We start from the raw sequence: 16280 nt of genomic DNA, 5'->3' as shown, positions 1-16280 counted from the left end.
TAGACAGGTAATTAAAGGTTCACGGAAGTCAAGGAAAGTAACTCCGATCAGGATTGATCGTCTCGCACAAAGGCTACAATGTTTCACTAACGTAACATCTGTCATTAATATCTGTCAGTTGGACAGGTAATTTGATTGACCCTTGGGAGAGTAAAGATATTGTTAAAATAACGTTAACGTGGTGATTAGTTATCAGTCCGCGGGATAATTAACTATAGTAAGCAGAGCTGCTTAATACCCTTAGCGTGTTAGCTAAACAAGTCCCTGCCTCAGGAGGCCCCATATAGACTTTCAGTTTAAAGATGACGGATGTAATACTAGAATAATCATGGCTATATAATCTCACAACCAAGACTCCCAGTACTGCGACTCCCGGGACTGTGACCCCCGGTACTGCGATCCCCGGGACTGTGACCCCCGGTACTGCGATCCCCGGGACTGTGACCCCCGGTACTGCGACGCCCGGGACTGCGACTCCCGGGACTGCGGCTCCCGGGACTGCGACTCCCGGGACTGCGACTCCCGGGACTGCGACTCCCGGGACTGCGGCTCCCGGGACTGCGGCTCCCGGGACTGCGGCTCCCGGGACTACGACCCCCGGGACTGCGGCTCCCGGGACTGCGACTCCCGGGACTGCGACTCCCGGGACTGCGGCTCCCGGGACTGCGGCTCCCGGGACTACGACCCCCGGGACTGCGACTCCCGGGACTGCGACCCCCGGTACTGCGATCCCCGGGACTGCGACTCCCGGGACTGCGACCCCCGGTACTGCGACCCCCGGGACTGCGACTCCCGGGACTGCGACTCCCGGGACTGCGGCTCCCGGGACTGCGACTCCCGGGACTGCGACTCCCGGGACTGCGACTCCCGGGACTGCGATCCCCGGTACTGCGACTCCCGGGACTGCGATCCCCGGTACTGCGACTCCCGGGACTGCGACTCCCGGGACTGCGATCCCCGGTACTGCGACTCCCGGGACTGCGACCCCCGGGACTGCGACTCCCGGGACTGCGACTCCCGGGACTGCGATCCCCGGTACTGCGACTCCCGGGACTGCGACCCCCGGGACTGCGATCCCCGGTACTGCGACTCCCGGGACTGCGACTCCCGGGACTGCGATCCCCGGTACTGCGACTCCCGGGACTGCGACTCCCGGGACTGCGACTCCCGGGACTGCGACTCCCGGGACTGCGATCCCCGGTACTGCGACTCCCGGGACTGCGACTCCCGGGACTGCGATCCCCGGTACTGCGACTCCCGGGACTGCGACCCCCGGGACTGCGACTCCCGGGACTGCGACTCCCGGGACTGCGACCCCCGGGACTGCGACTCCCGGGACTGCGACTCCCGGGACTGCGGCTCCCGGGACTGCGGCTCCCGGGACTGCGGCTCCCGGGACTGCGATCCCCGGTACTGCGACTCCCGGGACTGCGATCCCCGGTACTGCGACTCCCGGGACTGCGATCCCCGGTACTGCGACTCCCGGGACTGCGACTCCCGGGACTGCGATCCCCGGTACTGCGACTCCCGGGACTGCGACCCCCGGGACTGCGACTCCCGGGACTGCGACTCCCGGGACTGCGATCCCCGGTACTGCGACTCCCGGGACTGCGATCCCCGGTACTGCGACTCCCGGGACTGCGACTCCCGGGACTGCGATCCCCGGGACTGCGACCCTCGGTACTGCGACCCCCGGTACTGCGACTCCCGAGACTGCGGCTCCCGGGACTGCGACTCCCGGGACTGCGACCCTCGGTACTGCGACCCCCGGTACTGCGACTCCCGGGACTGCGACTCCCGGGACTGCGACTCCCGGGACTGCGACTCCCGGGACTGCGATCCCCGGGACTGCGACCCTCGGTACTGCGACCCCCGGTACTGCGACCCCCGGTACTGCGACTCCCGGGACTGCGGCTCCCGGGACTGCGACTCCCGGGACTGCGACTCCCGGGACTGCGACTCCCGGGACTGCGACTCCCGGGACTGCGACTCCCGGGACTGCGATCCCCGGGACTGCGACCCTCGGTACTGCGACCCCCGGGACTGCGACCCCCGGGACTGCGACCCCCCGGTACAGCGACCCCCGGTACTGCGACCCCCGGTACTGCGACTCCCGGGACTGCGACGCCCGGGACTGCGGCTCCCGGGACTGCGGCTCCCGGGACTGCGGCTCCCGGGACTGCGATCCCCGGTACTGCGACTCCCGGGACTGCGATCCCCGGTACTGCGACTCCCGGGACTGCGATCCCCGGTACTGCGACTCCCGGGACTGCGACTCCCGGGACTGCGATCCCCGGTACTGCGACTCCCGGGACTGCGACCCCCGGGACTGCGACTCCCGGGACTGCGACTCCCGGGACTGCGACTCCCGGGACTGCGATCCCCGGTACTGCGACTCCCGGGACTGCGACCCCCGGGACTGCGATCCCCGGTACTGCGACTCCCGGGACTGCGACTCCCGGGACTGCGATCCCCGGTACTGCGACTCCCGGGACTGCGACCCCCGGGACTGCGACTCCCGGGACTGCGACTCCCGGGACTGCGACTCCCGGGACTGCGATCCCCGGTACTGCGACTCCCGGGACTGCGACTCCCGGGACTGCGATCCCCGGTACTGCGACTCCCGGGACTGCGACCCCCGGGACTGCGACTCCCGGGACTGCGACTCCCGGGACTGCGACCCCCGGGACTGCGACTCCCGGGACTGCGACTCCCGGGACTGCGGCTCCCGGGACTGCGGCTCCCGGGACTGCGGCTCCCGGGACTGCGGCTCCCGGGACTGCGATCCCCGGTACTGCGACTCCCGGGACTGCGATCCCCGGTACTGCGACTCCCGGGACTGCGATCCCCGGTACTGCGACTCCCGGGACTGCGACTCCCGGGACTGCGATCCCCGGTACTGCGACTCCCGGGACTGCGACCCCCGGGACTGCTACTCCCGGGACTGCGACTCCCGGGACTGCGATCCCCGGTACTGCGACTCCCGGGACTGCGATCCCCGGTACTGCGACTCCCGGGACTGCGACTCCCGGGACTGCGACTCCCGGGACTGCGACTCCCGGGACTGCGATCCCCGGGACTGCGACCCTCGGTACTGCGACCCCCGGTACTGCGACTCCCGGGACTGCGGCTCCCGGGACTGCGACTCCCGGGACTGCGACCCTCGGTACTGCGACCCCCGGTACTGCGACTCCCGGGACTGCGACTCCCGGGACTGCGACTCCCGGGACTGCGACCCCCGGGACTGCGACCCTCGGTACTGCGACCCCCGGTACTGCGACCCCCGGTACTGCGACTCCCGGGACTGCGGCTCCCGGGACTGCGACTCCCGGGACTGCGACTCCCGGGACTGCGACTCCCGGGACTGCGACTTCCGGGACTGCGATCCCCGGGACTGCGACCCTCGGTACTGCGACCCCCGGGACTGCGACCCCCGGGACTGCGACCCCCCGGTACAGCGACCCCCGGTACTGCGACCCCCGGTACTGCGACTCCCGGGACTGCGACGCCCGGGACTGCGACGCCCGGGACTGCGACCCCCGGGACTGCGACCCCCCGGTACAGCGACCCCCGGTACTGCGACCCCCGGTACTGCGACTCCCGGGACTGCGACGCCCGGGACTGCGACGCCCGGGACTGCGACCCCCGGTACTGCGACTCCCGGGACTGCGACGCCCGGGACTGCGACCCCCGGTACTGCGACCCCCGGTACAGCGACCCCCGGTACAGCGACCCCCGGTACTGCGACTCCCAGTACTACGACCCAACAATAAAAGATAAAAACAACTCTTGACATAAATCCGTTTTTCAAGTTCCGTTTCCCCCTTCTCAGGAGGCAGCCAGAGCCCAAGAACTAGAGCACGACTCTGATCTACACCAGAGTCCAGTAGTAACTGAAGATCAGAATGTCGCAGAGAGAGAGAGAGAGAGAGAGAGAGAGAGGGGGGGGAAGGGGGTTTACCTCTCGCTTCATGCAGGTCGGCGTTCAATCCCCGACCGTCCATAAGTGGTTGGCCACCAATCCTTTCCCCCCGTCCCATCCCAGATCCTTATCCTGACCCCTTCTCAGTGCTGTATAGTCGAAATGGCTTGGTGCTTTCACCTGAAAGTTCCCTTTCCCTTCCTTTCACATGTGTGTGTTCACAATGTTTGGTTGTTTGGTAAAGAGTAAATAACGTTTTAGTAAAGAATACAAACGTTTCAATTGCTATATATTCATAATTATAAATTATATATTGCTTGATTATATTTTATAACTCATCCTAATAGTTATCCTAATAATTTCCTAATTTCCTCATCCTAATAATTTCAGAGATGAGATTTTTTTTACCTATAGTTTAAAGATCTAAATAGTTATTGCTAGTTACTATTTCAAATTCATCTTGAAAAACAAGGTGCCCCTTGTGAGCTCAGTGGAACTCCGGGTTGCAATCCTTTTGACCATGTTGTGGTTTAGTTGGCTAGAGCATGTGTGAGTGGGAACACTATATGCATAGGTTCGATCCCTCATCACGGCTCCTACGGATTTATGTCTGATGTAGTCACGTTAGTGTGTTTACTCTGTGTAATAAAAATAATAATAATAATACACTATTTCTAAAGATGGAGAAAGTCAGGTGTTTCTCTCTGTTTCTCTTTCTCTCTCTTTTTCTCTCTCTCCTCTCTCTCTCTCTCTCTCTCTCTCTCTCTTCCTCTCTCTTCCTCTCTTTCTCTCTCTCTCTCTCTCTCTCTCTCTCTCTCTCTCTCTCTTCCTCTCTCTCTCTTCCTCTCTCTCTCTTCCTCTTTCTCTCTCTCTCTCTCTCTCATCCTCCTGCCCTTACCATCTACCACTCCCTCCCCCACTCTCTATTCTACCGCTATAAGTGCTGCCTCATTAACCGCACAACAGCCCAATTCGCTCGTTACCACCAAGGGTGTGCCTCGGAGCGGCCCTGGTGGGGGGGGGGGTGACCATGGTTGGCACCCTCCGTTAACTACCCATAACGATCACGGTTGCCTGTTACAGTGCCCTCGTTGGGCCGCTGGTTCAAGGGTAGTTATGGTGGACTGAGGTCTGGAACTGAGACCAGTTTTACAGAGACAGCATTTTGCTGCCTCTAATTGCTCTTGTGACTCCAGTGTCCTGACCTTTCCCAGTGGTTGTTAAGTGGTTGGCTTGTTAAGCGGTTGCTCAAGTGGTTTGATTGTTAACTGGTTAGTTTAGTGGTTGGGTTGCTAAATGGTTGGCTTGTTAAGCGGTTGCTTAAGTGGTTTGATTGTTAACTGGTTAGTTTAGTGGTTGGGTTGCTAAATGGTTGACTTGTTAAGTGGTTGGCTTGTTAATAAGCGGTTTCGTTCATAAATGGTTATGCTATTAAGTGGTATAGTTAAGTGGGTGGTTGGGTTGTTAAGCGGTTGCTTAAGTGGTTTGGTTATTAACTGGATAGTTAAGTGGGTGTGTTGTTAAGTGGTTGGCCTACTAAATGCTTGCGTTGTTAAGTGATTGGCCTGTTATGTGTTAGTTCTGCTTAAATGTCGAGTTTGTCGTTAATGGCAGAGTTAACGCTTAACACCGGACTGATAATGTCTGCTGTGTTGGTTTGTCCTGTCTGCTGTGCTTGTTTGTCCTGTCTGTTGTGCTTGTCCTGTCTGCTGTGTTTGTTTGTCCTGTCTGTTGTGCTTGTCCTGTCTGCTGTGTTTGTTTGTCCTGTCTGTTGTGCTTGTCCTGTCTGCTGTGTTTGTTTGTCCTGTCTGTTGTGTTTGTTTGTCCTGTCTGCTGTGCTTGTTCTGTCTGCTGTGTTTGTTTGTCCTGTCTGCTGTGTTTGTTTGTCCTGTCTGCTGTGTTTGTTTGTCCTGTCTGCTGTGTTTGTTTGTCCTGTCTGCTGTGTTTGTTTGTCCTGTCTGCTGTGTTTGTTTGTCCTGTCTGTTGTGTTTGTTTGTCCTGTCTGCTGTGCTTGTTCTGTCTGCTGTGTTTGTTTGTCCTGTCTGCTGTGTTTGTTTGTCCTGTCTGCTGTGTTTGTTTGTCCTGTCTGCTGTGTTTGTTTGTCCTGTCTGCTGTGTTTGTTTGTCCTGTCTGTTGTGCTTGTCCTGTCTGCTGTGTTTGTTTGTCCTGTCTGCTGTGTTTGTTTGTCCTGTCTGTTGTGTTTGTTTGTCCTGTCTGCTGTGCTTGTTCTGTCTGCTGTGTTTGTTTGTCCTGTCTGCTGTGCTTGTTTGTCCTGTCTGCTGTGCTTGTTTGTCCTGTCTGCTGTGCTTGTCCTGTCTGCTGTGCTTGTTTGTCCTGTCTGCTGTGCTTGTTTGTCCTGTCTGCTGTGTTTGTTTGTCCTGTCTGCTGTGTTTGTTTGTCCTGTCTGCTGTGTTTGTTTGTCCTGTCTGCTGTGTTTGTTTGTCCTGTCTGCTGTGCTTGTTTGTCCTGTCTGCTGTGTTTGTTTGTCCTGTCTGCTGTGTTTGTTTGTCCTGTCTGCTGTGTTTGTCCTGTCTGCTGTGTTTGTCCTGTCTGCTGTGTTTGTTTGTCCTGTCTGCTGTGTTTGTTTGTCCTGTCTGCTGTGCTTGTTTGTTCTGTCTGCTGTGTTTGTCCTGTCTGCTGTGTTTGTCCTGTCTGCTGTGTTTGTTTGTCCTGTCTGCTGTGTTTGTTTGTCCTGTCTGCTGTGCTTGTTTGTCCTGTCTGCTGTGTTTGTTTGTCCTGTCTGCTGTGTTTGTTTGTCCTGTCTGCTGTGCTAGTTTGTCCTGTCTGCTGTGCTTGTTTGTCCTGTCTGCTGTGCTTGTTTGTCCTGTCTGCTCTGTTTGTCTGGAGGGAAAGGGACAAGTTGGTGTTTAATTGCAACATGTTCGTGCGGGTGTTTGATACGAATGGTGTTTTTCAGGTGTTTTATTGTCAGTTTTATGTAATGGGAAGGGGGGCGGGGGGACGAGCGAAGGGGGCGGGGGGACGAGCGAAGGGGGGCGGGGGACGAGCGAAAGGGGCGGGAGATGGTGTAAGGGTCTCAAGGGTTGCACAGTTCACCGTCCTCTGACGTCACAGTCACTATTGCACAGTTGGTGTCCTGTCATTTGCACCTTGGAGCAGCTGGGTTGTTCCCCCTGTCACGTGACCCTAGTCACCGGGAGCTAATTCCGCGTCACACCACCTTTATCGATCCACCGTAAATATGGAAGATCACAGAGCTATGCCACATTCGCTCGGGATTCGTAGTCTTAAAGTTCCGGATTCGATCCCAAGCGGAGGCGGAAACAAATTGAGTTTCATTCATCCTGATGAACCCTGTTCACCTAGCAGTAAATAGGTACCTGGGAGTTAGAGAGCTGCTACGAGCTGCTTCCTGGGGGATGTGTAACTAAAAGGAGGCCTGGTCGAGGACCGGGCCGCAGGGACGCTAAGCCCGGAAATCATCTCAAGATAACCTCAAATTATCCTGAAGATAACCTCAAGATAAGGGCTAAACATGAAGACCAGTTGATGCCTGGTCTCTCCGGTACAAGCAATTATCATAAGAAGGCACCAAGCCGGAGAGACGATGTAGGACCTACAGTGACGCTGGATATTCAAAATGCGCCAAATATCACTGAGGATGCCAATATGAAATCAAACACACACTGCGAGCGATGTCAGAGGTATCAGAGTCCGCAAGGATTTTGTCTACGAATAAATGACTGTGAGGGACATTAAGGAAAGCAAGACACACGATCGTCCTGAAAATCGGGACAATCCACTAGGAGGTGCACCAGGTGTCAGAGGGACAATGAACTTTGGACAATAAGGAGCAGGGCGGCGCTCCATCAAGTGCCGGTGAGTTTAGTGTGTTAGCCAATATGTAACCTAGCCAAAGCCGTTTCCCACCGGTGGTAAGATGAAGGCCAAGGGGAGAGGTTACCTTTAAGAGTGCACAGTTCGTTACCTGTAATCTCACACCAACGACCCTATTAGTAGTCTGGAATTGAAGAATAAATGACTGAATAGAGATCTGAAAAAGGAATGTTTTTTGTTCGTTTTGGAAATGGGAGCAATGGGGAGAGCCTCCCTAGCGGCAGTATGAGCCAGCACATGTAACATAATACCAACATGGCTGCGAACTCGGCAAAACTCGACTGTCTTATGTCTGCTGGAGATAAGAAACGGCCAATGCTGAATACACAGAGAAATCACATTATCGTGATACATCAATGAGAAAATCCACCGGAGCCATGATGAGGATTCGACCTTATGCACTGGGTGTTCCCAAACACACGCTCTAAATGACTACGCCACGACATGAATTGCAACCTGGGGTACTATTTTTCTCCTTGGCCAATATTGAATTTCGACAGCAGGATACATAGTGTGAAGTGATTCCAGGGCCACTAGGGCATTGCAAGAGTCAACCACAAGGACAAAGGAATGTTGACGTCGGGAAAGCAGTTAAAGTGCAAACAAGATTGCATAAAGTTCCACCGTAAAGATGCTGGTCTCGGTAGGCAAGGCGGCGAATATGTGTTTGGTCAGGAAAGACAAGGAGTAGCCTACACCGTCGCCAGACTTACACCCATTTGTGAAGACGGCAATGGAGCTCGCGGGCAAAGAAAATTGTTCAAGGAAAAAGAGTTTCGTAACCGTAGGAAGGATAGAAGCCGTTACCATGTGGATGAAGGTCTTGTGAAACTTTGCAAGTGGGACTCTCCAAGAGGGCAAGGATAGAACAACCCGAAGAGAGATAGTGCTAACATGAACAGAGTGAGGATCTTGCAAATGACACATCATCCGTACAGAGGAAGAAAGGTGGTGAAGGAGGGAGGGCCCACAGGAAGGGTAACGGTCAACAGGCAACATCAGCGAGAGTGAGGATGCTGCAGGCACCACACAGGGTAGCGAAGGACTCCGGGTTCAGCACACAGGTTCAAGGTGGAGGATGACCAGAGGCACCAGAGCTGAGGCCTAACCTAGCATGGTGCAGAGCATCAAGACGACGACGAGGCGAAGCAGAGCCGGAGGAGTAGGCGGGACAGCCATAATAGAGTTAAGACAGCACAAGAGACGAGTGTAGATAGAGGAGCGTGCGGCTATCAGCACCCCAGGAAGTATGGGACAAGACTTTACCTAAAGTAATGACCTAGATCATTCAACTCTGTGGCGATGCACACTTACAGCGTCCGGCCCGGGCACAGCTGGAGTCCACCAGGGAACGCACTTCCACATGCAATGGCAGGAATAGCGAGGAAGACAGCGCAGGACAGTTTATAAGGAGAAGTAAAAAGAGAGGAGGATTTTGAGGGATAGGCAGATCAGATAGATCAGAAAGAGTAGCATTGAGGCTAAATAGACTCCAGTCAGCCTTTTCAAACCGCCACCGAGGGAATAAAAGAGTAGGGCAGAAAGAAATGAAGGTTACGAGGATAGGGAAATGGTGACTTGGAGGTGATCGAGGACCCCCCCCTCCCCCAATATTAGATCTATATAAATAGAAGAGGAGCAGAGAGAAAGATAAAGAGTGGAAAGGGTGTGAGTCAACATGAGTACCTTTGCTAGAATTCAGGAGATAACGAAGAGAGAACAAATGGTTCGAGAAGTTGGAATAGTTCGGCCTCGAGTATTTGTCAGATTATCCCCCCAGAGGGCCTGCTAATAGTTGGAATCTCCCAAAAAGAAGCAGAGGCTCCGGTAATGAGTGAAACAGGAGTTTTAGATCAGAAAGAGAAAGCAGAATATGTGGAGGAGATAAATGGAACAGACTGTGTATTATTTACTCACAAAGATACAGGTGGCAAACGAATAAATGTTCTATTGATAAAGAAGCAGAACAAGTGGAATATCATTTCCGAGCAAGAGAGCGGTAGAGTTAGGGGTCCCAGCAAGAGAGCGGTAGAGTTAGGGGTCCCAGCAAGAGAGCGGTAGAGTTAGGGGTCCCAGCAAGAGAGCGGTAGAGTTAGGGGTCCCAGCAAGAGAGCGGTAGAGTTAGGGGTCCCAGCAAAAGCTGGTGGGAAGGAGGGTGAGTGATAGAGGAATAACCACAAAAGTACCCAGGTAGAGTGCCAAGCGTCGGCTCCTGGAGACAGATACAATACCGTGAAAACTGCGAGATCAGTATGTCTATTCGCCAATGGAATGTGTGGTTTTCATGTCAATTTTAATGAACTCCACCTTCGAGATCTGCGGCAACTTTGAGAAACTGCGAGATATCCAACATACAAGTTGGAGTCCATGAAAATTGACATAAAAACCGCATATATATTCCATTGACGAATAGACATACTCAAGTACAGATAGAACAGTATAAAGAAAGAGTAAACCTAAGGGAAAAGAACAGTAAATTACGGAGGATCAGCAGAGGGTTCAGTGAAATCCAGGTTGGTAAATCCAGATCAAAGACGATATAGTCAAGAAGGTGACAGGAAGGAGCACCGACTTGGTCCGGTCAGGGAGGAGTCACTGGGCAGGTGGGGTCGAGGATATGGGGGTGGGGTCGAGGATATGGGGGTGGGGTCGAGGATATGGGGGTGGGGTCGAGGATATGGGGGTGGGGTCGAGGATATCGGGTTGGGGTCGAGGATATGGGGGTGGGGTCGAGGGAATCAGGGTGCGGAGGGACAGGAGCGACAAGCTCTGGATCAAGGGCAGCACCGGGAGTCTCCATAGCGAATAAGCAGACTCCGTCTCCGAGGTGAGAGGAGATGCAGGGACAGAGTCGGAAGTGTAGCGTCGAGGTTTGGGCTGGAGCTTTCTTTCCCACCAAAGAGGAAGGAGAGGAACCAGGTTTTCGTTCCTGGCTGCGAGACACAGACGGGCCAGCAGCGATGAACTGTGCCACAGCTTCCACAGTCTCAGGCGCCGAGGCAGAACGAGAGTAGACAACACAAGGACGTCTTCTAGGAAAATGGATACCGGCCTGGATTGGCAAATGTCGGGGACGGTTAAAGGACAGAGGGGAACACTGAGAATAATAATGAGACTAAAGGTCATGGAGGCAACAGAAAACAGAGAATAAGGAAGAGGAGGAGGAGGGGAGAAGACACACCAGGACGACGGACAAGATAAGGCCCGGAAGGAAGGGTGGAATCACCAATCGAGGATTCTGGCGGATCACACTCGGTGCTGGAGATCGCAGAGCAGCGGGGGAGCTGGTGGAGGTGGAGGGATTTAAGGGAGGAGAGCTGATAGAGCTTGAGAAGAGAAGAGCGATGCGCCGCGCCACCATTGGTCACGTCACAGAAAGAGTTTAGATGGCGCACCTGGCGTTTTGCCTTGGGAGAAATTTATACAATTACGATGACGTTGACGATGGCTTCTTCGAATTTATAGTGCATGTATGTGCGGGAGAAGGTTGGTTCCTCACCTCAGTTAATGCAGCGAGCTGGAGGAGTAGAGCAGTCTGACCTGGCATGACCAGAGCCTCCACACAAGGAGCAAAGTGACGTCTCGCAAGTACAGCTTGCGGGACCATATCAAAATTTCCAACCCCTGTTGCAGAGGCGTATAGAGCGGCTACATCCCAAAATGGAGCATTTGGCTCTCGCAAGAATTACGGAGGACAGAAGGGGCCTACCATCAACAGTCATCTTAATTATTGGAAGGAGCTGACGACGACGACGGTGTCGAGGGAATGTATCGGTCTGGAGGATGGAATAACCTTGGCCCTCGAGGATATATTTAATATCTTCATAGCAGTCTTTCGGATCCCTTTCTCCAGTCGCAGCTCAACGCAGAAGAATGACTATGCCAAAGCTGGCATTCAACGGGGCATTTTTGGAGGAGACCTGAACTGGGTTTTCATCAATACAGGACAAGGGCAGCTAGGCTGGCGGGTGGATGGCTGCGTCAGGAAGAGGGGGCCGCACTCCTTGTGTGCCAGTTGGGAACGGATGAAAGTAACATAGGTATCTATAGAGGTAATTAAGTGCTTAAGCATGTATAGGTCATCAAGACTCGTGTGTTCGTCGAGACAAAGAGCAAAATAAGTAGCCTACGAAGCAGGGAGAATCAAATCCTGGAACGCAGCAGAGTTGAAAGGAATCACGCGTATTCCAGGACGAGCCGGGCGCCGGGAACTCCAATGAGAGAAGAGGAGGAAAACGGCATAGTTGTCTCAATGGAAGACGGAGCCACACCAGGTGACAAGGTACACACTGGGGCTCTAAGCTCTTGGGGGAAAATATGGTTTTCGAGCTCCTGAAAGAGTTTTATAATAAACACAACATAAACTGAGAAGTAAAAGTGAGCCGTTCCATGTTCCAGCTCCACTAAGAGCCCCATGTACCTGCTGGACTCCTGGAACTCCTATCTCTAAGTAGCTGTTGCATGTTTGGTAAATATACTAATTACTGTTTCTGCACGTCTCATGCAACGTGACGTTACGGTGAACGAATTCACCGACAATAATGTTTTAGTCTTTTATACAGCGTTGATTGTATACACTGAATCTCAATGATATTACATTTCATATTTTCTAAAATAATCATTTCGTAATATAAGAATTGTATATTTATATTCTTACAAGAAAATTAATAAACATAATTATTAATATATACCAAAGAAATTAGTTTTTTGGGGGGCTTTAGCTAATCAACCTCTGGTGAGTTATAAGGTCGCCACACTGACCAACCAGCAAGTTTACCTTGGCCTACCACGAAAGTAAACTCTTGGTGCATATGCACCAAGAAGCAGGGTATACACCTCAACAGTGTATTCTACACTTGTATTCTACAACAGGTGTATTATACACCTCAACAGCCATTACAAAAATTAAAAAATTCTTCAGTTTTTTCCAGATGGTTTCTCGATGTCTAATGATCGTGAGATACAGACATTGTCGTACACGATGAAGCCAATACGTCTTTATTCAACAAATATTTTTTATGAATTTCCCAATATCAGAGGAACAAAAAGGTCTTAGAATTTATCAATAACAGGCATAAGAAATTATTTTTTAAGAAGGATCAGGCAGCCATGATGATTATTGTGTGATGAGAATGAACTAAAGAAGTCAGAGTACAGCAGAAAACGAGGATTAGATTGCAACCGAGTTTGTGTTCATAGACAAACTCTGATGCCGGGAAATAATATTTCTACAGATTACACTGCATCCTGGAAATAATATTTCTACAGATTACACTGCATCCTGGAAATAATATTTCTACAGATTACACTGCATCCTGGAAATATTATTTCTACAGATTACACTGCATCCTGGAAATAATATTTCTACAGATTACACTGCATCCTGGAAATAATATTTCTACAGATTACACTGCATCCTGGAAATATTATTTCTTCTAAAACCCTAAGCATGTGGGGAATTTATTATGTTTAAAAGTAGACTAAGAATCTGAGAAATATTATGAGCATTAGTTAACTCAGCATCTTAGAAACGAATTTGGGAAAAAGAGAGGGATAGTATTTGATTAATAGCATTACGATCTACACACACTTGATCTGTAGGTGATGTGAACGAAGCCCTACACCACAACCACGGTTTCTTTGCCACATCCTGTCTGCGAAGATCATGTCATAACAGACCAGCAGAAGGCTCTCTCGCTAAACTTTCTTCTCCCCCAGATTAAGTTTGAGGCAGACAAATAATATCTACAATATGCTGACATGAACGAATCCGAAGGGTAATTAAATAGAAAAGGATGAATGATTAAGCCATTGCAATTACAGGGGTTTAAGACGCCTGTTTCTGCTACTGCTAATTTTACTACTATTATGGCTAATATTAATAATGAAAATATCAGTTGGAGTCAGGCAGAAGACTCGAACCTACTATATGGGAACTCTCAATCACACGTCTTAAACAACCAAACCACGATACACAAAAATAATGTAATCAATGATTCAGATAAATCCCAGCTAGGTTACATAGCATTCCATCCTCATCCCTGCTGAAGAGGATCCCGTGTTGGGATCAAAATATTCCGTCTACATTTTCTCGCGTTTTCAAAATAGCGGGTTATTTTTTATTATACATGTTTGTAAGAATGTTAAGATTTAGTGTTGCCAAAACGTTCTACACTTTTTGGCTACCATCAGAATTAGCACACCATTGTACTGTAGTGTGGATGACTGTGACGATGGTGGAGAATTAGCACACAGAAGCATCAGTCACAGTTCATTTCTCAAGAGCATTCTTCCGGTATGGACAGATATGTCACTTAGTAATGGGAACATTTTTTTTTTTTTTTTTTTTTTTTTTTTTTGAGATATATACAAGAGTTGTTACATTCTTGTACAGCCACTAGTACGCGTAGCGTTTCGGGCAGGTCCCTGGAATACGATCCCCTGCCGCGAAGAATCGTTTTTTCATCCAAGTACACATTTTACTGTTGCGTTAAACAGAGGCTACAGTTAAGGATTTGCGCCCAGTAAATCCTCCCCGGCCAGGATACGAACCCATGACATAGCGCTCGCGGAACGCCAGGCGAGTGTCTTACCACTACACCACGGAGACTGTAGGAACATGTAGGCATGTATGACGGCATATTTTGTGGTCAGAAAGGGGAGTATTGGTTCATCTTTCTGCTGGCCTAAAACTTGTCCCGGTAGAGAAAAGACTGGTCTTAAAATTATTGAAAGTAGATTAGTTGATCGTGAAGTGGTAGCCAGGACGACACCCTATGGAGCCGATTAGGCAACCTGTCCTCCTACAACCTGTCCTCCTACAACCTGTCCTCCTACAACCTGTCCTCCTACAACCTGTCCTCCTACAACCTGTCCTCCTACAACCTGTCCTCCTACAACCTGTCCTCCTACAACCTGTCCTCCTACAACCTGTCCTCCTACAACCTGTCCTCCTACAACCTGTCCTCCTACAACCTGTCCTCCTACAACCTGTCCTCCTACAAAACACGTCGCTTTTCGATCGCATGCGTTATCCTAAGGCCAAAATAATTGTCGTGCTAGAAAATGGAAGCGGCTGGCGAAAGTAACATCCTGTCTCGTTTTCTCTTTTGGGTCCTCTGGTAGGTTAGGAGAGACCACTTTAAATTAAGAGTTTTCTTGACGTTAGGAAACCTCATAAGGGATGGATTAGGAGCCCTCAGGCACTAACCACGGTACCACCTAATCTATCTTGGGATTGAGATGGAGTATCATACTTAAAGCTCCATCAAAGGTCTTAATTGAAGTGTTACTTGGCTTAGATAAACAATTATTTTGCTTATTTACTCCTTGAGAGAGAGAGACTGTAGAGTAAGAACAAGCAATGAGGCTGAGCTGGAACATAAGATCACAGGCAGTCAACAAGGATTTCCAGATCATGCCGAGATTAAACTAAATAATTGGGATTTAGCAGTAAGTTCCACTAATTTATTATACAACATTGTTATTATAATAATGCAGCAATATTATCTAGTGTTGGATAAATGAATACACTTACACATGCTCTGATTATTCTAATATGTCTACTTACACATGCTCTGATTATTCTAATGTCTACTTACACATGCCCTGATTATTCTAATATGTCTACTTAAACATGCTCTGATTATTCTAATATGTCTACTTAAACATGCTCTGATTATTCTAATATGTCTACTTAAACATGCTCTGATTATTCTAATATGTCTACTTAAACATGCCCTGATTATTCTAATATATCTACTTACACATGCCCTGATTATTCTAATATGTCTACTTAAACATGCCCTGATTATTCTAATATGTCTACTTATACATGCCCTGATTATTCTAATATGTCTACTTATACATGCCCTGATTATTCTAATATGTCTACTTATACATGCCCTGATTATTCTAATATGTCTACTTATACATGCCCTGATTATTCTAATATGTCTACTTATACATGCCCTGATTATTCTAATATGTCTACTTATACATGCCCTGATTATTCTAATATGTCTACTTACACATGCCCTGATTATTCTAATATGTCTACTTATACATGCCCTGATTATTCTAATATGTATGCTACCTTTTATATTTCCATTTGGTTTTCCATACGTGACCATTTTCAAATGCGGAAAGGTGATGTTCGAATTATTAAGTAATCTTGATCATGTGTGTGTGTGTTAATTTTGTATATATATAAAGATCATATCTGTCAGTCTTGGAGCTGATTATGCAGTAATTTGCTAAGAATTTACTGACAAAGTGGAGATGCAGTTCACTGACTCTGTTGCCATCTTGTTTGAGAGGCTGAGTTATGCAATGATTTGTTTTATAATTATATTTCATATGCATTTTCTCAAGTTAGTTTTTTTTTTAGAGTTTTCTTGGATTTTCTCTCCAGACTAATTTTAACTTTGAGTCGCAGCAGAAACGAGGAGCTTGTCACCAGGCACTCCAGGTTGAGGTTAAGAAACACCAGTCACCAGGC

At 50.4% G+C, this 16280-nt stretch overlaps 1 protein-coding gene across 1 annotated transcript in view; it reads left to right on the top strand.

Annotated features, from left to right (window-relative positions):
* The window catches only part of LOC138371453 (cysteine-rich motor neuron 1 protein-like), a 14653-nt gene extending 10860 nt beyond the window's left edge, over positions 1 to 3793 (top strand). The window contains exons 2-4 of the mRNA XM_069336353.1: positions 354 to 2025; positions 2078 to 3406; positions 3565 to 3793. Of these exons, the coding sequence (XP_069192454.1) occupies positions 354 to 2025; positions 2078 to 3406; positions 3565 to 3793 (3230 nt within the window). The remainder of the gene's footprint in view (positions 1 to 353; positions 2026 to 2077; positions 3407 to 3564) is intronic.
* Positions 3794 to 16280: the final 12487 nt, after the last annotated feature.

This window comes from Procambarus clarkii, chromosome 4 (genome assembly GCF_040958095.1).
Source record: "Procambarus clarkii isolate CNS0578487 chromosome 4, FALCON_Pclarkii_2.0, whole genome shotgun sequence".
In the NCBI taxonomy this organism is placed as follows: domain Eukaryota; kingdom Metazoa; phylum Arthropoda; class Malacostraca; order Decapoda; family Cambaridae; genus Procambarus; species Procambarus clarkii.
The sequence above is the reverse complement of the archived record's forward strand: the minus strand, read 5'-3'. Positions and strand labels throughout refer to the sequence as shown.